The sequence below is a fragment of the Guillardia theta genome (genome assembly GCF_000315625.1).
Source record: "Guillardia theta CCMP2712 unplaced genomic scaffold GUITHscaffold_11, whole genome shotgun sequence".
Taxonomy (NCBI): Eukaryota; class Cryptophyceae; order Pyrenomonadales; family Geminigeraceae; genus Guillardia; species Guillardia theta.
Genome location: NW_005434663.1, coordinates 55562 through 77836, shown reverse-complemented (window position 1 = coordinate 77836; position 22275 = coordinate 55562). Strand labels below are relative to the sequence as shown.

General features: G+C 55.6%; 2 protein-coding genes across 2 annotated transcripts; both read left to right on the top strand.

Moving 5' to 3' along the window:
* Positions 1–552: 552 nt before the first annotated feature.
* GUITHDRAFT_134323 (hypothetical protein) lies at positions 553–1201 on the top strand (the record flags this gene model as incomplete). The annotated part of the gene is made up of 2 exons (XM_005838300.1): positions 553–733; positions 792–1201. 2 exons carry the CDS (start codon positions 553–555, stop codon positions 1199–1201), a joined length of 591 nt encoding a protein of 196 aa, XP_005838357.1.
* Positions 1202–4256: 3055 nt separating this feature from the next.
* On the top strand, positions 4257–22257 carry GUITHDRAFT_134322 (hypothetical protein; the record flags this gene model as incomplete). The annotated part of the gene is made up of 29 exons (XM_005838299.1): positions 4257–4499; positions 4582–4707; positions 4753–5667; positions 5721–5935; positions 5983–6112; positions 6163–6318; positions 6368–6454; positions 6501–6605; positions 6656–6883; positions 6980–7093; positions 7141–7335; positions 7386–7426; positions 7480–7573; positions 7621–7767; positions 7826–10226; positions 10601–12760; positions 12928–13060; positions 13260–14626; positions 14839–15294; positions 15342–15553; positions 15602–15847; positions 15880–17422; positions 17467–17508; positions 17648–17693; positions 17781–19245; positions 19553–21784; positions 21828–21964; positions 22095–22155; positions 22243–22257. 29 exons carry the CDS (start codon positions 4257–4259, stop codon positions 22255–22257), a joined length of 15312 nt encoding a protein of 5103 aa, XP_005838356.1.
* Positions 22258–22275: the final 18 nt, after the last annotated feature.

Sequence of the window (22275 nt, the reverse complement as noted above, 5' to 3'; positions counted from 1 at the left end):
GAGCATCGCGGAGAAGCGGAATAAGAGAGCGTCTTCTTACAGCATACATGTTGAACACAAACAATAAAATGTGATCCATCACAATCCGTAGGTTTTAGTACAAGAGGTTGTCTGAGATTTCTCAGAACCAAGGCATGGAAGGAAGCACTGTCTTTATAACACGATCGTTCTCTCCAGATACTCTTCGTTCAACCATTCCTACCATGAAATCAAGTTATGGTCTACAATTACACTCTGCACAGCCATTCCCGCCCCTAACCCGGAAATAGACTTGAAACTGGGCGAGCTATTTGACTTGGCAACTTGCCGCTTGACTGAGGCGGCCGCGGGCCCGGCCGGCGGCCGCGGTGGCCGGGCAGCGGCTGCGGCACTTGCGGCAGCTGGTGGTCTTCAGCCTTCTGTGATGTCGACGATGATGATGCAGAAATTCAGACCTGAGTTGCAGCTGGCCAGTCTGGTGCAGGAGAAGAGGATCTTAAAATATGCCTACTTTGCTGGCTACCCTTCCATTATTGAGTAAATTCATAGAGTCGGAGAGCAGTAGACGCAGGCATGGCATCTGCGCTATGGCTGGTGCTGCTGCGCCACGTGCTGTGGGTCCATCAAGCAGCTACTCATGGCACAGAGATTGCAGAATCAAGAGGATTGTACTTCAGTCTTGCTTCCTGCCTCACCTGCCAAGCGAACATGATGCCGCCACTTGCAAAGCTCCGTGGTAGTGGCCCGTCGAAAGGTACTCGCGAGCAATACTTTACGAGTGTAAGCTATGATAGATGATGATCTACTCGCAGGTTTTTCCAACAAGAGGCGATTGAAGCTCAGTGCAGACAAACGAAAGCAAAAGGCGAGGGTCATCGCAAACAACAATGAGCAGAAGAAAGCCCAGCTTGAGGTCGAGCGCGTGAGAGTCGAACTCGGGAAGCTTCAGGCGAAGATCATCGCGAGCAACAATGAGCAGGAGAAAGCCCAGCTTGAGATCGAGCGCGTGAGAGTCGAGCTAGAGTATATTCAGGCGAGGATCATCGCGAGCAACAATGAGCAGGAGAAAACCGAGCTCCGGGCGCAGGAGGCGGCAAAGAAAGCTGAGCTGCAAGAGCTTAAGCTCAACCTTCAGAAGCATTCAATGCGGCATGAGGAAATCTCACAGTATTTTTCCAGCGACGGAGGTAAGCAGTCAAGAAGTTTGCTTGGTTTTATGTGATGAATTGTTTTGAGCAGCAAGGGATGACGAACTTGAATTTCTTATGGGGCTGTGGAATGTTTCTTGTTCTGGAAGTATCAATGCCAATCAAACGACTGTTCGTTTGCCGAAAGGAACAAAGGTGTTTGATGGAAACGAGCTTTTGATACGGAAGTGCTACCGTGAAGTCAAGGATATCATTGCGATCAACTTCGGTTTAGACGGAGAAACATTAAGACCAAGAGAAAACAGGACATCTTTCACTTCAATCCTCATTACGGGCAACCCAGGGATTGGAAAGTCTTGTTTTGCGTTTTATTTGCTTCTGTACCTACTTCAGACACGGGAGAGCGTCTACTATCAACGCGGAAACGATCACTTTCATTTCAAGGGAGACTCTTGGTTTCGTGTGAAAAATGGAGAACAAAATCGCGAATCAATCTTGTACAAGCACAGAGGTTGGTATCTCAGCGACCTTCACCCAGAGTCAACTTGTTTTTATAGCACATACACCAAGAACGTCATCTTCTCCTCTCCCAAGAAACGTATTTTCAAACAAGCGTTAAGAGAAGGCACCGCCAAACGGTACTTCTTGCCGGTATGGACCGACGAGGAAATGGCTATCTTTCGAGAGCTGCACAAGACACGCTTAGACGATGCGGTAGTCAATCGAACTATCGAGCTTTGGGGAAACATCCCCAGAATGCTTTTAACGGATTCAAATTCCAGTTTGATTCAGGAAGTGAAGAAAATCACTGACGTTAAGGATTTCGATGACAAGGTCAGATCTGTGTACGATGAAGACTTCGATCTCCCTTCGAAAGTTGTACATCTTGTTCCAAGCCCAACGTACAACTCTGTGAAGGCTCAGATCTGCTCGGAATATGCAAAGGTTTTAATTTCCAGGTCCATGATGAACAGGGATCGCGACATGGCCTTCAAAGCTGCCTTCAGGGAGGAGGATGATCAAGTACTTTCAAATTGGGTTCTGTTTGAATTTCTCTCGCACCTCATCCTCAGAAAAGGAGGGAAACGAAAAGTAAGGCGGTTGGGGGAGGAGCAAGATCAAAGCCATGTGACTGAGACTGAGATGATGAGAAGTGAATATGTGGAATTCTGTGGAGGACCTGAAAGCTTGAATCGCCGTCTACTAGAAAGAACGTACTACAAGCCTTCATCCAAGACTTTCCCTTGCGTGGATGCTTTGATGCTGTCTGAGACACCAGGAGAACTGTATCTATTCCAGATAACAAGGGCAAAGCAGCATTCTGTGTCTTTTACACCTTTGTACGACATTCTGGCAAACATTACTGTGTTGAACAATGTCAGCAAAGCGAATCTCATCTTTGTCCTCCAAGACATTCGAGAAAATACGACAAGTTGGCAGCATGAACAAACCTTATCCATCAAGAGAGAGCTGAATAAACAACGAGGGAGCTTGGTAGGCCTTGGGATTGAGTTGTTTCAAAGCGTGATGATTCTGTCTGAGGGAGACGCACGTCAGGCGGTTGGAGGACTAGAATTTTCGCTCGAAGGCCTAATCCTGCCAGCAACTGAAAGTCATCAAAGCTTTTCTTAACTTGCTTCCTTGTAGACCAGAGCTTTTCATAACTTGTTTCCTTGTAGACCTTGTAGACCTTGAACTTTGTACTATGAAGAAGGGTTCAATGAGACTAGAGCTCTTACGGTCGTGATCTTGTGATTCTTCCTTAGATGAGCTATCTCCGCCGTAAACGGGTCTCAGATGCAAAATCTATATTCCACCAATTACAAGTTTGCACCTTGGTATGCTCCCTGCACGGGTCGTTCATCAACCTCTGTCCTTGACAACTCGAGCTCCTTCTTTTCCACATCGCCATCTCTTAAATGGAGCTTCATACTTGTGCTGGGTTCCTGACAAGTTATGAGTACTGTGGTGGCTATGTCTGATGTAAGGAGCAATCATGCATGAGAGAGGTTTCAAGACTAGCAGAAGCTAAGGCATGCGCGCGACTGCTGACGATTGCTCCTCGCATTGGTTACCCGGTTCACAGAGCTTCCTGATCGCCAACATCTTCGATCTACCCTACGTTGGTTCATTCAAGCCCCCAATCAATGATCCATCGCCCAACCCGTGAATACTCATCCCTCCTCCGATCATCCAAGAAGACACGATTCATCCGACCAGAAAACTCATTTCCAATCATTCGTCAAAGCAGTGCTGGTACTTTCTGTCAGCCAGTGCAGTCTGATGACTCCAAACATTCTTTCGCCGCATCCTGCCAATCAAGATTGCAACTTCTGCCTCCAAGTTTCCTCTTCTCCCATCATGCTAGAGCGATCCCCATTGCCAGACGCGTGTTCCTATCATCCTCCAGCGCCCTCCTCCTTCCCAAGCCAACACCATTCAAGGGTCTTTTCAACTGCTGTAGTGGAGAGTACAAACCTTGGTACCTTCGAGCAAACAGCAATCGACAAATTCCGACATGGCCTTCCAGAAGCTTTCCTCCGTTCTGTGCCCATTGCTGTCAACCAACACCACACCCAGGGGGGACGACACGCTCCTCAGTGCAGTCCTTCGTCTCAAACAGACGCTTGTCTGTGGCAGTCAGGTTCCACACCAAGTAATGCCCAGCATGCTCCTGTCTCAGACTTCACCCCCGCACTGTCATGGCACACTGCTGAATCGTCACTGTCAAATCGTGCAGAAGTGAACTTGACTACACTCCTTCCTGGTAGGTCACTCAAAGATTCCTGGCGCTCAAATGCCGTGCTCCGGGGTCTGCAGTTAAGCTTCGGCTTCCGCTCGCAAACAGACGTAAGCCTGTACGGTGCGAGCAAGACCTACTATCAGTAGTAGCCTGAGCCACTTGCCAAGTCTCTCACTTCAAGTTGCGTTCACCCGTGACTCGACATCAGAAGTAGCGGGGCGTGTTCGGTGGGGCAGCCTCCCTGTCGTAGCTGCAGCACAGCTACAAAGACGGTCTCCCCCTCTATTGCCACCCTCTTTGTATGTTTGACTACCCCTGATTTCCGACCCAAAATCCTCCACCCTACCCCCCTGCTTTTTGACATCTGCTGTCATTCTCCTCCCGCCATGTCTGTCTCCTCCTCATCCTCTTCTTCCCGTGCGTCTTCTCCCCAGCAGCAGCTCCAGCCCTCCTACGAGGACGACGACGATGCTTCGTTTCTTGCGCAGCACCACGGAGGTGCCAAGTATGACTTTGACCAAGCTGCTGCCCTATCGTGGATTGTAGAACAGTTGGAATTGCGATTGGGAATAAGCAAAGAAAGCATAGAAGCCGTGGTGGAGGTGGAGGCGACCAAAGTAGCTGTAAAGGTAATATCATTCCTGAATTATGTGGCAGATATAGTGTCATGGTTGAGTCATCAAAGTGTATGACTGAAAGTTTTTTTTGCAGAGTTTCATCCGAGGGGCTGGACCGTACAGGAAGCGGCTGATGTTTTACTATCAAAAGCAAACACCCAAATACAACACCAAAGTGATCCCGGGCTTAAGTAAAACTCACGGACTTGCTTTCCTGAAGGTCTTGTTCTATTCCTTCTTCAATGCGAGTTGATTCTTCCCACAGATCGCATCAGCCGCCTTGAGCTCGAAAGCTAGACAGTCGGTTGATCAATCGGTAGGATCAGAGTTGGAGGTGTCTGACAGCAAGAATGCTACCAACTCCCAAGAAACCCAGCTGGTGCTGGCAAACCCCTTTCGTGAGCAGCTCAAGGGACACTGCGTATGGTTTCTAAGAAGGGGCTCGAATTCATTGAAGGCGAACAATATCTGCGAGTATGTGACATGCGGAGAGGTCATCGGCCCTTCCTTCGACTCGATTCATCTGAACTTGATGGAAGTATACAAGCACATCCTGATGGATTCACAATGGGAAGGATGGAAAGATTGCAAAGTCGAAGATCAACGGGAGATGTTGAACACCTTCGATTCAGTGCTAGAAAAATTCTCGAATATCTCAGAAGAAGCCAGGAAAGTGGTCGAGATAGCCAAACCTGATCAGAAGATCCTCCTCGACGACAGGTCCAGCCTCTCTTCGGATTCCCGCATGATGCAGGCACATTGCGAAACGATCCTCACAAAGTGGTGCGACCAGGCAGAGGAGCTGCTAAAGGAGCAAGAATTTGACAATTCGGCGAAACTGATGGATGTGATTGGACCCAAGGAGGAGGGAGATGGCTGGAGGACACGTCTGATGCGATTAGTTGGGTTCACAGATCAACTTCGTCTACCTGAATGCAAACAGGTCATCACCGTTAACTCCACCTCTCATTCCAAATCGAGCAGAAGATGGAAAATCCTCGAGCTTAGAATCTCCGATGCTATCAGTGCAACCAAGGAGAACGTCCGTCACTTTGCTCTGCTCGAGCCTCGTCTTGACAAGCTGTACCAACCCAAACCGAAAGTCGCAGAGATTTATGACTCGATCTTACCCATCTTTCAAGGCGTTCAGCTCCTCTGCGTCTCAGCCAAGTCATATCAAGTCGTCTTAATTGTTTGCAAGCAAACTAACTTTGCTGACTCCTTTACTGGCAGAATCCGCATGTTGTCACACAGTTTCTGAGAAGGATAGTGAGGCAGGTAATGATGGCCTGCAAGAGATCTCTGCTAGGAGACAACCAAGCTTCGGATTCAATCTGGAAACGAAACTTAGCAGAAGCTCTTGCCGACTCCAAGGGAGCCGAAGATGTTCTGACCCTGCTGAAGAATGAGTGCAACAAGACCATCACCTACCTTGATGGGATCCTGAGGTTCAGCTCGACCCTCCTCTTGCTCACCCCTCAAGTTTCTTCCACAGCAAATCTAGAAATGTCAAGATCGACTCCATTACCGTCTTCCAAGGCCTCGACCCTCTCCTCCAGAGATTCTCTCAAGTCGCCGGGGTTTTCGACTCGTGGATCCGGTTCCGAGCGTTCGCAGACATGCAGGTGCGAGCGCGGGAAGGGGAGGGGAGGTGAACGAGCTGAGTGGAGAGCAGGTTGAGATGCAGGGAGTGACGCAAGTCCTTGAGGACTTTGACGGGCTGATCTTCAAGCTCACCAACGGCTTCACTAGGAACGACATGTTAGATGAGACTGAGAGATACAACGACTTCTATCACGATTACGTCATGTTCAATTCCAACCTGCTGCGGGTGACAACCATCGTGTCCTTCACTGTCACTCCCTTGATGACATTATCAGCTGGATGAGCTCCTCTGGAAGGAGCTGGAAACGACTGTACAGAACGAGGGGGTGGACATCAACGACGTGCTGAAGTTGATGAAGAAGGTTTTGAAACATCGCTCCTCCTCCCTCTGACACATCCTCCTGCCAGTTCGAGAGCATATCAGGCCGGGACAAGAAGGGAGCCTGGCGGGGAATCGAGAAGCTGTACCAGTCTGTTCTCAGGAGATTCCTTGAGATGATACGAAGGATACAAGTAATCCTCTCCCCGCAAACTTGCAGGACTTGTTGACATACCTGCTGCAGGTGGAGTACGAGGTGAACAAAGAGTCACCTCCTGCACAGAGGAACGCCTCTCCTGTTGTCAATCACATCCTATGGGCTCGGCAGCTGCAGCAGCGGGTGAAGGAGTCGGTGGCGAGCTGCCAGTCCATGAGGACGGACATGCACGGCACGGCTCTCTTCCGGAAGTTCATGCGCATTGCAACGGTGACGGATGAGACGCTGGCTGACTACATGGCAAGATGGTATCAGGTGATGCTTGACTCGTCCCTGCCCGTTGACGTTTTTCTTTGATCATGCCGCCCCTCTGATTCACCCATGAGATGTTTGACATGGTGTTTGTCGAAGGCCTGGACCAGCACAGTAGACGTCTTGTGGTCTGGGTTGCAGGCAACTCTTCTCATCAAGCACCCCGAGACATTCGAGTTCTGCGTCAACTTCGACGACGGGGTGTTGCAGCTGGTGGGCCGCAGCTGAAGTTGACACTCCCTCCTGACGACCTGAGACAGATTCGAGACGCCAAAGGATTCCTTCATTGCGGGTTTGCGCTCCCTGAAGCAGCTCGGAAGGCGCTGGAGAGGGAGACGACGCTGAAGAGGCACAAGTCTGCTCTGATCGAGATCCTGCAAGAGTACCGGACATCGATCCAGCGCATCCCTCCTCCTCTCAAACCCGCGATGAGCAACATCATCGACGACCTCGAGGTCTCCAGCTCCCTCTTACCTCACACCTCTTGCGTTGACATTTGACGCAGTCGAGGATGAATCCTGGGCTCTACTCTCTCACGTGGGTCAGGTGAGCTCTCAGCTGGGGAGGGAAGTGGATAATAGCTCATTGTGCTTGACAAGCTTGAACATCGACGCCTTTCTGTTGAGCATCCGAGCTGGTCTGGAGTACCTCAACTCCCTCATCGATGACACGCACTCCATCCTCACTGACCGGGTCAATCTTTGACTTTGACAAGCGGGAGTGCCTTGACAGCTGGGCAGGTGGAGAGGGTGCTGAAGAGCATCCAGGACACGACGCTGATCGAGATTCCCGACAACGTCACCTACACGCTGGGAGGAGGAGGCATCGACAAGTTCCTCGAGGACCAGAAGTCCACCATCGTCCAGAAAGCCCAGCAGGTGGCCCAGGTAACTCCTCCCCACCTCCTCCCTCACCGAGTTTGACACCCTTACTTCCTCTCCCCAGCTGAACAGGGAGGCGGAGATGGCGGTGGAAGAGGTAGTGAGCAAGATTCCATCCCCGTACGGCTTCCACACTGACGACAACCACTACCTGATCGAGCTGAAGAAGCACTATGGCTTCATGAGCTACGTGGCCGTGCGGGAGGGGCTGGTGCTGACGCTTAACAAGCTCAAGGACAGGCTGATTGCTGGCCCCACTGGCCTCTTCTACATCGACCGGCCGATCTTCGACGTCGATGTCGAGCTGCAGTACCCCAACGTGGCTCTCGTCCCGTCCCTCGAGCAGATCCAGCACGCCATCGACGAAGTCGCTCATATGTGTATCCTCTCCACGGCCAAGGTCGCCATGTGGGGCTTTGAGGGAAGAGAAAAGAAGGTTACAGAGGAGGGGGAGAAGGAGGAGACGGAGGAGAAGCAGGAGGAGAGCAAGCTTGATCAGAAGTTCTCTATGCACTTGCACATTGCCAAGGACAGGAAGGTGATGAAGATGATTGTAATGCTGGCGGGAGGGCTCGGGGTGCTGAAGCAGATGGTGGAGGAGTTTCTTCAGCCGTTCCACAGGTGGGACTATCTGTGGATGACAGACAAGAACGCTGCGATCGAGGTCTTCCTCAAGAAGATCGGCCTGCTAGCTCTCTTCCTAGAAGACCCCAAGGAGAAAGACTTCCTCCTCAACCTCCACAGCAAGTCCCAGAGGATGCGATGGGACGCCAAGATCGTCAGCAACCAGCATCCCCCGCTGCGCATCGCCAAGACGCTGAAGCAGATTGAGAGGCACTCCATGTCGCTGCGCTCGCCCGTCTTCGATGCCTCTGCCGTCTCTTCCCTCCTCCAAGAGATGGAGAGCCACTGGAAGGTGGAGCAGGAAATCCAAGACATCACTCCCGTGCACAACATCGGAGCTCTCTCCCTCGACACCGTCGCTCTCAAGAACTCGCTCAAGGCTGAAGCTCGCTCCTGGAAGACGCTCTTCGCTCAGTTCCTCCTCGCCCAGGCCCTCGGCTATGTGCGCGGCCTACACGCAGCATGCGACAGGCTCATCGAGGAGGTGCAGGCAACAGTGGTGGACACGTCAGTGGACGGGATGGTCACACTCCACAATACCATCCAGCAGGCTGACCAGCTGGACAAGACCTACGGGTCCCAGCTGACTTTCGTGGAGTCAGTGCTCGAGAGCACTCAGGCGTGCCTTGTCGTTAGCGCTGACTCGCTGCGCGTGGAGTTCCAGCGGCTGAACTGGAAGTTTGCGGAGGTGCAGCGGCTGAAAGAGCATGGGCACATGGTCGTGGTGCAGGAGAGGAACAAGCTGATCGCCAAGATCTCGTTCGAGGAAGAGAGTCTTCGCAAGGACATCGAGGCCCTCAAGCGAAGTTTCTTCGGGCTCGACGGCCCCACCCAGCCGCTGTGTGACCCCCGGGATGCGCACAGGCAGATCAAGGAGCTGAAACCTCAGCTGCTGCAGCTGGAGGAGAGGTGGAAGAAGCTGAGCAACGCGCAGATTTCAATGCAGATAGACCTGATGCCCTCCTACGGGCTCGAGGGCATTCGGACGCACTTGGAGCGCTTCGAGCGACTTTTCATGCTCAAGGATCGGATCGACGAGTCGCTGCAGTCGCTCTTCGGCATGTCCATCATGAACTTCGTGACAAACATCTCCTCTCACCTCGCGTCCATCGTTGGGTTCCAGGAGGAGCTGAAGCAGGGGGAGGACTTCATCAAGGAGAACCGAGCCTACAAGGAGCTGGACAGGCTCCTCACCCGCGCCTACAACAACCTCCACTGCATGCAGCTGGTGGAAGACATCCATTGCATGTCAGAAGTCCACTGGTTGGAAGTTCTGCAGGCCAGGAGGAACTCCGTTGCTTTGTTCGATGACGCAGACCTGGTAAACATGAGGAGCAGCCTCGACCCCTCCTCCTCCCGCCGTCTCTTCGTTTCCCAGGGCAGTCTGCACTCCATGTCCTCCCGCCGGCTCATGACGTCTGTCAACGTGGCCGACATCATGAAGATCAACTTGACCCGCAGCGTCGAGCTGCTCAGGATCGCAGCGGCACGAGCGAGGAAGGAGCAGTTGACACGCGACGTGATCAGGAGGATCGAGTTCGAGTGGAGGAGCGAAGAGTTTGTCTTCCAGCAACACATGACTTCCTCGGGCATCCTGGTGTACATCGTGGATGGTCAGTGGGCAGGAAGGACGACCATGGCACTGCAGGAGAGCCTGTCCCTCCTCTCCAACTCCCAGTCGCTCTCCCACTCCTCCCACCACCTACAGGAGGACGAGAGTCAGTTGAACCTTCACAAGCAGGTCAAGCAGTGGTACTGGTCTCTGCTAGTGGCCAAGAGGACCCTCGCTCAGCTTATTGAGGTCCAGGGGTTGTGGACCACCATCCAGTGCGTCTATCATGGTACTGTCACCCTCCCCTCCTTGTTTCCTCTCTCTCTCTCCCTCTCCTTCTCCCCACCCCCTCTCGCTCCCTCTCCCTCTCCTTCTCTCGCTCCCTCCCCCTCCCCCTCCCCCTCTCTCTACTCTCCTTGTCCTGCAACGTTGTCTCCTCTCGTCTGCCGCCGATACTTACAACTTCTTGTTTACTTTCACTCTCTATCATTCTCACGATCCCCTTCACACGCGTTCTTGCTGCGATCCTCTACACCTTCTCTTCTCTTTGTTTTCTTCCTTCTCTTCCTCACCTTCCACGCTCCTCCTTCTCCTCTCTCCTCCACCCTCCTCCTTCTCTTCCATGCACGCTTGCATCCTACCCCTCACTTCCCTTCCTTGCAGATCCAGAGGTTGGAGTGCGGGAGCCGAGAGCGCAGCGAGGGTTCCAGGTGGCGGAGCAGCAGCTGCTGAACATCTTGAGGCAGATGAGAGAGTACAAGAGTTTCGTGTACTATTTCTGCGAGCGAGACTCTGTCCGCAACCTGCTGCCGACCCTCCAGTCCAAGTTCGAGCTCGCGTCCAAGGCGCTGTCTCAGTTCCTGGAGCATCAGCGGAGGAACTTTCCTCGGCTTTACTTCGTGGAGGACAAGGACATTATTGAGATGCAGTACGCCTGCGTCAACAACCCCTCCTCCCTCCGCTACTACCTCCCGCTCATCTTTGACGGGGTGGCCGACCTGTCCTGGAGGGAGGTAAAGCCTTCTCAGGACGGGGAGGAGGAGGGAGGGGACCCGCGCATGCAGCAGGTTCAGGTGCCGATGGGCGTGCAGGACAGGAGGGGAAGGAAGCTTGAGTTCGTGGAGGAAGAGCGACCCACCCCCGGCGACTCGAAGATCGACAAGTTTCTCAGCTCGATCGAGAGAGCTACGACCCGGGCTCTGCTGGAGAACACCAAGGAAGGGATCGAGTACTTCCTGGGCTGCTCCGACCATGGGCTCACGATGCTTATAGACTTACAAGCGATGGAGAAGGCGCTGGAGAAGTTCGAGCTGCAGACTCTCTTCCTCGTTCTCAGAATGTTGTGGACCCTCGGGGTCAGCAACGTCTTCGACCGGGCAAGGACCAACTCCCTGCCCCTCCTCCGCCTCATGCAGACGGCACAGCGGGGGCTGGCTACAACTCTCGAGTCGACGGCACTGGCGCTGAAGACGAGCAAGGGAGGAGAGGTGAACGCCAAAGTCTCCTCCATCCTCTCCCTCCTCATGAACCTGCGCGACTCCCTCGACTCGCTCATCTCCTCCAGTGTCGAGGGCGCCAGCGACTTCGAGTGGCTGCAGCATCCGAGGATCTACTGCGACATCTACAGCTCCCGCGTGTGGCTCTCCCTCCTCAACTCCAGTGTCGAGTGCCAGCACGAGTGGCAGGGTTCTCTTCCCACTCGCATCGTCCTCTCTCCTAGCACCGAGCGCTGCCTCATGACCATGGCTGCCTCCCTCCGCTCCTTCCGCTGCCCCTCCCTCCTGGGCCCTGCTGGCGCTGGAAAGAAGAGCGCCATCCATGAGCTAGGACGCATGACCGGTCATTTCGTCTGCCACCGCATGTGTACGCAAGGGTCCTCCCTCACCAGCATCGAGCGGCTTATCAATGGGTCAGAGACGGCGGACTGCTGGCTGCTGCTCGAAGGCTTCATCTCCTTCTCGCGCTCCTTTCTCTCCGTCGTCAGCAGCAAACTCAACGGTATTCTCATGCGCTCGGCCTCGCTGCAGCAAGACATCTCGGTGAGCTACTCGTCCCATGCCATCTTCAACAACGTCACCTCCTCCGCCATCTTCCTCTGCAGCAACGAAGCCGTCTCCTCCTCCTCCTTCTTCCATCTCCCTGAGAACCTCCGGCGCCTCCTCCGCCCTGTCCGAGTGCGAGCAGCCGATCGCCTGCATTTCGCGCAGGTCAGGCTGGGAGCCAACGGCATCCCGGAGTACGCGACGATGGCGAAGAAACTTGACGCGGTGCTTTCCTCCTGCAAGTTTCATCCGGTGCTGTCGCAGGGGAAGGCGAGCTGGGGCACGAGCTTGCTCCTCCGCGTCATCAACCGCATCATCCTCCTGCAGCACGAGCAGAAGAAGTCCGATCCCGACAGCCTCGTCCTCCTCGCCTTCGCCCAGGAGCTCGGGCCCCGGCTGATCCCCGAGGAGCTGCGAGCCTTCCAGCAGGTCCTTGCAGAGATCTTCAGCATGGGAGCGGCGAAGCTGCAGGAGTTCAAGACGAGCGGGAGGGAGGGGCACCTGGACCTCTTGAGGGACCTCCTCCTGCACTTTCGCAGCTCAGGTTTCATCCTCAATGACGAGATGCAGTCAGCAGCGCTGCGGCTGCTGGAGAACTTTCACATCCACTCCTCTATCCTCGTGCTGGGGCAACAGCTGTCAGGTAAGAGCATGCTCATTCGGCTGCTCGCACATCTTGCGAGCTCGTCCTCCAAGTCGGCGGAGGAGAGCGGGAGAGGGCCATTGGCTACCTTCAACTCCTCGGGAGGAGGCAGTCTCAACATTGCAGGGGAAGCAAAAGGTGATAAGAGCTGTTGTTCTGTTGGTGAGGTGAATCAGCATCTGGTGTTGTGCTCTGTTTGATTGTATTCTTCTCTCTCACTGACAATTTGATCGATGACGTATTGTTCTTCATATGACCCTTGTTTTCTCAGCTGCTGCTCTCTACTTTCACTAAACTTTTCCCAGACTCCCCAGGCTTCTCTCCGGCCATCTCTGAGATTGTTCGCATTATTCCCTCCTCCCTTACATTCACAAGTTTCTTCGGAGCTTTCGACAAGGACACTGGACTATGGCAGGATGGCGTCTTCTCCTCTATCTGGTGATACCCGTCCTCCCATCCCTCATCGCCTCCCCCTCCTCCATCTTCCCCTCCTCTTCTCTCCCTCCTTCCCACTCTCCCTCCCTCCCTCCCTCCCGTTCTCTCCTCTTCCTCTCCTTCTCTATCACCTCCTCCAGACCCTTTTCTTCCTTTTCATCTCATTCTCAACTCTCTTCTCACTATTGCGCATTCCTATCAGGCGCGACTGCCATGGCAAGGACGACGCCTTCCAGCAGTCAGTGTTCCTCGTCGTCCTCGACGGCAGCATGGAGGGCGCGTGGGTGGAGCTGCTGACGAGCATCATGAGGGAGAGAGAGCTCTTCCTCCCCAACGGGGATCGCATCTCACGCAAGAGCCTCCAGACTGAGACCAAGCTCCTCTTCGAGGCTCCTCCTGCCTCCCACCTCAGCCCAAGCACCACCAGCAAGTGCGGCATCGTGCACGTGCAGGAGGCGTGCTTGAGCTGGGAAGACCTCCTGACGCGATGGGCGCTGACACGTCACTGTCACTTCCACAAGCTCATCAAGAAGTTCCTCGAGGTCTACTTCCCCGTCCTCCAGCGCCACGTCAGCAGGGACGTCGCCTGCCTCTCCTCCTCCTCTCAGAACGCCGTTCACGCCATGAGAGCCGCGCTCGCTATCATCGATGCTCTCCTGCGGGAGGCCATCGCTCGGAACCAGATCCTGTTCGCACAGCGCGAGACGGACGCGGGAGACGCAGAGGCGCTGGAGAGAATGGCGCTGTTTGCGCTCGTGTGGTCAATTGCGGGAACGTGCCGGGACATGGAGCAGCGGAAGAGGTTCACACACTTTCTAAAGAACTCGACCAGCATCATGGTGCCAGGAGGAGGGGGAGAGGAGGAGACGACCATCTTCGACTGGGGCCTTGACCTTGACAGCGGTCTGTGGATCCGATGGAACGCAATGGGGATGGAGGAGGTTGAGAACTTCGGATGCGGGGCTATCAGCCGGTCCAAGACCTTCTTCCCCACCGCTGAGAACGTTTGTGCCTCCATGATCATCAATCTAATGGCTCCTTCCTCGTCCTCCTCCTCGTCCTCTTCCACGTCCTCTTCCTCCTCCTCCCCTATCGATGATCACGACCAGGGGAACGGGGGCTGGTCGCAGCCCAACGGGATTCTGTTGATGGGCTCCTCTTCCTCGGGTAAGTCCTCGCTGCTCCATCAGATCACGGCAGGGAGGAGGATGCAAGGGAGCGGAGTGATCAACTGGAGTTGCTCCTCCTTCGCCCGGGCTTCTGACATCCACCAGACGCTGGAGGTCATGCTGAAGCCGCTGCCGTCAGGAGCGCTGTCCCCGCTCGGGCGCGGAAGAGGAACGATCGTCGTCGACGACCTCCACCTGGCTCCCTTGACCACGAGCGACTCAGTGTGGGAGTACCTCCGGCAGCTCACGACCGAGCACGGGATGTACACGACGGGGCTGTCGCCCGAGCAGAGGAGGAGGAGGACGATCCCGCTAGTCAATCTCTCGTTTGTGCTGTGCATGTCCTGCCAGCGGCCCACGTGCGGGCCTCTTGCCTTCTCCCTTCCTGCTGGCGACCCTGGTGAGGAGAAAGAGGCTTGGGGGGGGGGGGGAGGAAGAGAAGGGCAGGGAAATTGAAAGGGGAAAGGAGAGAAGAAAGGATGGAAGAAGAGGTGGAGAGGGAGAGCGGGAGGGACGAGGGGAGGGGGTGACTGAGGGGAAGACGCAGTGGGAGATGGGAAGGAAGAGGGAGAGAGAAACTTTCAAGTGCGATGCTGGTAACGTGTGGTACAGAGCATGGGACGTGGGAGACATTTCAGCACAAGTTTGCGACATGGCAGGACGACATCAACTGCTCAGTTCAGCGAGACGAAGCAGCAAGGAGGATGATGATGCAGCTCGTGAATATCGCCATGATGCCTCCCTCGCGCGAGGACCTCCTCTCCATCGCAAACAAGATCCTCCGTCCTTACTTCTCCCACTTCTCCTCCCTCCCCGATGTCTTGCAGTGTTTCGATCTCATCATCCGCACCGTCGTGCTCACAGTGGAAGGAATAGGAAGCATCCTCCCACCCTCTCGCTCCCATCAGCTCCACTTGTTCGAACTCCCCGCCATGATTGAGCTCTGCCAGGGCCTCTGCCTGTGCTCCATGTCCGAGGTCCGTAACAAGAGGGAGATGTTCCAGCTTTTCCTCCATGAGAGCAAGAGAACATTCATGGACAAGTTGTCGTCCTCTACTGACCGAGATGGTGAATCTTGTTTTCGATCTCTCTGACGGGCTGATCAAGTTTGTCAGTTGCTGTCAGGTTCCTCAACACCGTCACCTCGAAACATCTGTACAGAGAGTCTTCAGACCGGAAGTCGAGGAAAGTGAACTATTTCGTGGGCGACTCTGTACTTGAGATTGACTACATCTCCATCGACTACACGTTCCTTCCCAACCACATCCACTCCGCCCCCAACGCTCGTCAGATGTCAAATTTTGCAAGCACAGATCAAATCATTGAGGTCTGTAGTGTGAGTGTTTGTGCTGGGCTGAGATGCATTTGTATGCAGGAGGAGGAGGAGGATCAAGATGCGGATTCTGAGAATAGCACCACAGGAGGAGGAGGAGGAGGAGGAGGAGGAGGAGGAAACTCTTTCCATGGGGACATGTTCACCAAGACTCAGTCTGAGATACATCACTACTACAGCATCTGCAGGAATCGAGAAGGAATTGTGCCTGAGATCTCCACGGGAGTTAAGATGAGTCTGAGTGAGTCCTGCAACGACCCTACAGTGATGGTTGGAACTTTGAGTCAGGTTGTGTTTCTGTTTGTGACATGTGTCGTCAGGATCTCAACGAGGACTACATGCAGTTTATCTTCTTGATCAACCGCCTCGTCTTCCTCAACAGAACCATCGCATCTCGTCTCAACATGGAACCTGTTAGCAACTTCTTCAACCTGGACTCTCCTCGTCCTGTCGTCGTCGTCGAGCGCGAGGCCCTTCAGTCCAACCGGCTTGTCGACCTGGCGGCCAACCTTGCCAGGACAAACCTGGTCCATGTCAGTCAGCTCATGGATCGCTCGTTGACTTGTGCTGTCCGCGATTACGAGGAGATCGGAACGTCGGATACGATCTTTCATGACGTCATTAGCACTGTTGTCAAGAGTCTGTATGCTCACTGCGTGTTTGACGACGAGACTACAATGTTCTTCTTCGACTCCTCCCTCTCCCATCCTCGCCTCATCTCCGCCATGATGCAGATCTCTTTGCAGGGCCAAGGCTTCTCCTTTCTCTCCTCGTCCGACCGCGACAAGATCTTAGAGGACCTGCGCCAACGGCTGGGGGTCAAAGGCCAGCAGCCCGGCGAGCTGGACGTCTTCACCTCCTCCGAGTTTCGGCTTAGGAAGAACCTGCAGCTGATTGTTAGCACCTTGACTGAGCGATCGGACAAGTTGCTGGGGTCTTCGGACCGGTTCTCCCTCCTCCAGTCCTCCTGCGAGCGCCTCATCAAGTCCGCCCACATCCTTCACTTCCCCGAGCTCGGGGAGGACGCCGCGACCTCCATGGCCGCGGAGACTCTCAAGAAGATCAGTGCATCAGCTGGAGTCGAGCTGAAGCACAACCTGTCCTCCACGCTGACTCAGCACCTTTCGCACATCCCGGACGCGCTCAGGAAGCTGGAGAGGAGGGGAGGGGCGGCAGGGCCAGAGAGAGGAGGAGGAAGCTGCGAGGGAGAGTTTCTCTCCTGCCTCCACTCCAAGTACGACCTCTTCCTGAGAGACTTCGAGCGGCTGCTGGAGGACAAGATCTCCTGCTTGAAGGGAGTCTGGACGAGGCAGGAGAGAGCGGCGGAACGGATCAAACGAGGAGAAGAAGAGCTCAGCACATTCCAGGCGCAGCTGCGGCAGAACAACGGGCTTGCCGTAGCCAACAAGCTGAGGATCAACAGCGAGCTGGCGGACATGCAGGACCTGACGTACGAGATCGAACGCCGCCGGCTCGTCCTATCCAAGATGGTGCAGGAGAGGAACGAGCTGGAGGGCGAGCTGGATGCGCAGCTGGGCAACGGGTCGTTCTCCTTCAAGATCCTGCATGAGGACGTGAACGTCTGCCAGCAGCAGCTGAGGGAGGTCAACAGATTTCAGATCGAAGCGTGGATGACTGTCAACCAGCTCTCCGACCTGACCGAGCTTGTCACCGACTCCATCCTTCTCTTCCTCTCCAGGCAGCTCAACATCATCTCCTGGGCCGCAAACTCTCCTTCCGAGCTGGCAGCTCTGCTGGAGTCTTCATCCTCTTCCGACTCGGCGATGGAGAGGAAGGGAGCGGAAGTCTTTCCCTCAGGCTCCATGCAGTTTTCTCGCGTCATGTCCCGGCACAAGTCCATAGGTATCAAAAGCATCTGCTTCAACGCGCCTCTGACTTCTCCTCAGTCAGCGCCTCTCGTCGCTTGGATACCAGTAGCCTCGATCAAGGTCCTGCCTCCTGCCTCCTGCCTCCTGCCTCCTGCCTCCTGCCTCCTGCCTCCTGCCTCCTTCTTTCTTCTTTCACTGTTGTCTATGTTTGTCCTGTTTGTCCTGTTTGATTCTCGAGCTGAAGTTTTCATTCCCTCAGAGTGCCTGCAAGAACTCGCGTCGATCGACATGAGATACATCACAAGGTTTCTACTCCACCTTTACCACCACCACCACCACCACCACCTCCTCCTCCTCCTCCTCCTCCTCCTCCTCCTCCATTTCTCCTTCAGCTCGTTCTCTTGCTACACCTTCTGCTCCACCCTCCTGATCTTCTCGTCCAGAGAGACTCTGGAGCTCTTGGAGCCGCTTGTCAACTCGCAAACCTTCACGAGCTCGCTCTACGGCATGCAGCAGGAGGACTTCTCCCCAGGAAGCAGCTGGGAATCGCACGACGACGTGGGCAAGTTGCTGTGCAGGACGGTGCTGTCCATGTACCGCTACGCGTCTGCCCTTGCTGGGATCCACGGGGAGCATGCGGAGCTGAAGAGAAAGCAGGACGCGATCATCTCGTTGACCGATGAGATCAGGAGGTGGGAGAAGAAACTGCAGCAGAAGCAGCAGAACTTGGACGTGCAGATGGAGCAGAAGCTGCGGCTGATGGCGGACAGCCTGAGGCTGAGGAACGTCATCAGGATGGGGAGCGAAGCGATCAAGTTCCTGCGGGACCACAGCGCTGACTGGATCCGGTCGGACGAGGACAAGGAGAAGAAGATCGGAGAAATCGCAGTGGAAGCAAGCTGCCTCTCCTGCTTCATGACTTACGGGGGCATCCTCCGCTCCTCCCTGCGGTCAGAGCTGAACAGGATCGTGCTGAGTGACGCAGTGAACAGAGGACTGTGGAGGAGCAGCAGGCAGCTGGAGGTGCAGGAGGTGCTGCTGGATGACTTCGATCGCTTCCTCTGGAGAGTTCGACTGGACGACGAACAGCTCATCGACTCTGCCTGCATCCTAGTCTTCTCCTCGTCTATCCCCCTCGTCCTCGACCCTCACGGCATCGCTGAGAAGTGGATCGTAGACGCCACCAGCTCCTTCAGCTCTCTCCGTCCTGTCTCAGCCGGACGACCTCAGTCAGATTTTCTCGTCTTCGAGGAGAAGAGAGAGAATTCCTCCGTCGCTCACAGTGCTGAGGTCTTGCAGGAGCTCCGAGCTCGAGAGCCCCCACAGAGCAAGTGGATCTTCACGTCCAATTGGCAGGAGGAGGAGGAGGAGAAGGGCATGTCTAGCAATCCTCGGGACCGCAACGCCAGCGGCTTCTGCCGGGCGAGCATGGAAGACCTCCCCTTCTTCTTTCGCATGCTCGCGCTGGCATGCGAGACCGGTCTGGTGCTGCTGGTGAAGGGGGTCCGGGACCTGATGGCCCTCAGGAGCCTCCCAGCTGAAGTCTTGATATCCCCGCAGGAGAGGAGGAGGAACAAGGAGAAGTTCTCGAGCTTCCGCTACTTCGACCCCGTCCAGCGTAAAGAGAAGACCGTCAGCGTCCATCACGATTTCCGCATCCTCCTCCTCAGCTCTGCTGCGGATGCTCCGACTTCACTCAAGAGCTTCCCGCTCCTCAACGTCGTCGACTTCTCCATCAGCTCTGCTGGGCTGGAGCACCTCCTGCTGGATCGAGCAGTCAGCCTGGAGAGGATGGAGTTGTGGGAGGAGAAGCTGCAGTTGTCCATGGACATTGGCAAGGCCTCCACTGCCCTCAAGGTCAGCCTGATGCCATTCCCTCCTCTTCATTTCCTACCTGCTGCTGGTGCTGCTGCTGCTGCTGGTGCTGGTGCTGCTGCTGCTGGTGCTGCTGCTGCTGCTGCTGCTGCTGCTGGTGCTGGTGCTGGTGCTGCTGCTGCTGCTGCCGCCGCCGCCGCCGCCTCTTCTTGTTCCCAACCTCGACCTCTAACTCTACCTCCATTTTTATCTCATCAACAACCACCTTCACCTCTTCTCTACACTGTTCACTCGCTTCTGTTCCTGCTCCCGTTGTTTGTCCTCTTCTCCTTGCTGACGAACCTTGCAGGTGTTGGACGGAGACATCTTGTCCTTCCTGGCGGGGTCGGACGGAGTTCTGCTCACCGACACCGCCAACCTGAGCGTCATCTCCTCCTTCCGCAAGCGTGAAGTCGATCTCAAGTCCAACCTGGCCATCCAGCAGGACCGCATCAAAATCCTGGACGCTGAATGCCAGAGATTTGCAGAGCTTGCAAGGGTGGGTGTGGACATGTACAATCTGACGTCAACCCTTGACGCGTTCACGCAAGAGAGCATCGTTGTCTCCATTCACTTCCTAGCCATCACCTTGAAGGATTGCATGCAGAGCTCCTATCTTCCCAAGGGCCCGAACCGCCATATCCAGTCTGTCACCAACTATCGCTCCGAGCTCCACAACAGGATCGTGCTGGGCCTCGACGCAGACATGAAGTGGCTCTTCACGTGCTACTTCGCCCTCTGGTCCCTCGTCAACTCTGGCGTCCTCCTGCAGTCTGAGTTCCTGCCCTTGGTCGCCCTCCTTTCGGGCAGGCCGCTGCCCGGAGGGTCCGACGAGAGCTCGGCTGCCCAGTCCTCCCCCTACGTCAAGGGAGGGGACAAGAAGGCCAACATCAAGTCTCCCACAAGAGGAACCCCCTCGTCCTCCTCCTCCTCCAGGCCCAGGAGGCTCAGAGGCATCGGCCAGCACTTCGGGGACTCGGACTTCTCGGAGCAGCCCGAGCACATGAAGTGGCTGCCAGCCAGCGCGTGGGGGGAGATCGTGAGAGTTTCTCAGCTCTGGCCGCCTCTGCGGGGGCTGCCGGGGATGATGGCGCGCGAGACAGACCCGTTCCGGTCAGACTGGCGCGCCCTGTACTTCAAGGAGCATCCGGAGACGATGATGGCGGAGGTAGCAGGGCTGCTGTCGGTGGACGAGGAGCCGAACAAGGAGAGGAGGAAGATGCGCATCTGTGACCACATGCTGGTCATCAACGCCCTCCGCCCTGACCGCAGACATTCTCTCCTCGAGCACGTGATCGCCGAGGTCCTTGGCCCGGAGTACCTCCCCTCCAGGAGGAGCGACTGGGAGACGATCTTCTCCGACAAGACCTGCTCCAACGTCCCTGTCCTCTGCCTTGCCAGCCCGCAGGAGCTGATCAACCTGCCGCAGAGGCTGCAGCTCCTGGCCAGCGCCAACAGGATAGTCATGCGCACGAGGAGCATCTCGGACTACTCCAGCAGGAAGCAGCTTCTGCGAGAGGTGACGGAGGGGATGGAGAGCGGGAGCTGGCTGGCGATTTGCTTCATCCCCGTCACTGAGAGCAACGTAGAGGCGATCAACAGCATCCTGTCCTTTGTCCTCCTGAGGAGAGTCATTCACAAAGACTTCCGACTGTGGCTGGTAGTTGACGACATGTCTGCCATCCCCGCCCGCACGGCTCAGAATTGCTTCAAGCTCCGCGCCCACGACAACATTAACGATGGAGTTTACGAAGCGGCGCTGGAGGTGGCGCAGACGATCAAGGACGAGTACGTGCAGGCAGGGAGGGGGAAGACGGACTTGGAGGTGGGGAGATTCTTTCTTTCGCTCTGCATCTTCCATGCTATCCTGCACGAGCGGTTGAAGCATGCCGGAGGATGGTTCAGCGGGCAGACAGTCTACGAGGACTTCGAGAACGCCGCGAGGTCTCTCTACAACTGGCTGCAGTCGACCATCATGCAAGGCCTGCAGGTTGAGTGGCGGCACGTTCGCTCCCTGGTCGCCATCGAGTACGAGGGTCAGGCAGGCAGCAGCTTCGACGCTCGAGTCCTCGCAGCGCTCATCAACCGCTGCTTCCATCGCGGCATCCTCAACCCTAAGCACGAGATCCTCCCCGGACTCTCTATCCCCTCCTGCGGCAGCGCCAGTGCCCTAGTGAAGGGGCTCAAGAGCATGGCGGGGAAGAGCAAGGTCGAGCTGCTGTGGCTCGACCGCCAGCAGTCTCTCCGTGACATCCTCGAGCTGGACGACGAAGTTCTCTCCCTCATCTACTCCATCCACCACGTTGAGGGCTCTTCCAGCTCGGACCCAGCTCAGGGAGATATTCCGCCCATCTTCAGCACCCCCAAGAGCGTGTCTCCAGCTGCCCCCAAGCTGTCCCGCAAGGACGTGACCCGCCAGTCCTCTTTCCTCCAGCCCCCCGACAAGGGCAAGAAGGTCGCCCAACCGCAGGCGTCGCAGCCCCAGGAGATACAGCTCCCCGTGCGCGAAAGGTCCGAGCTGGACAGCAAGCTGATCGTGCTGGTGGGCTCAACATGCCCCTTCCTCATCTCTGACGAGCGTCCAGGTGAAGGCGGTGCTCGAGCAGCTGCCCAGCTCGATCGAGGGCTCCTTGCTCGAGCAGGTGGCGGCGAGTGACGAAGTCCTCAAGCAGCACCTGAGACAGGAGGTGGACGCGTACAACAAACTCAACTCCTACCTACGGTCACCTACTCCTCCTCCTCTTCCTTTTCCACCTCCTCCGCTCCTCCTCCCTCACTCCTTGTTGCTTCTCCTTCCAAACTCTTCCCCTTCTCCTCCGTCTGTCCGCCTCCTTCTCACCTACACCCTACAGGCTAACTTTGACGAGCACTCTTGGGTCGCTACTTGGAGCTACTGGGGTACAGCGGGAGGAAGTGAGGAGGGAGGAGCAGGACCTTCTCAGGCAACTCCCTCCCTCCTGCCTCATCCTCCACGTGCTAACCGATGATGTTGATGGCCAGGTGCCTCCAAAGTGAGAAGACCCCAGCAGACTG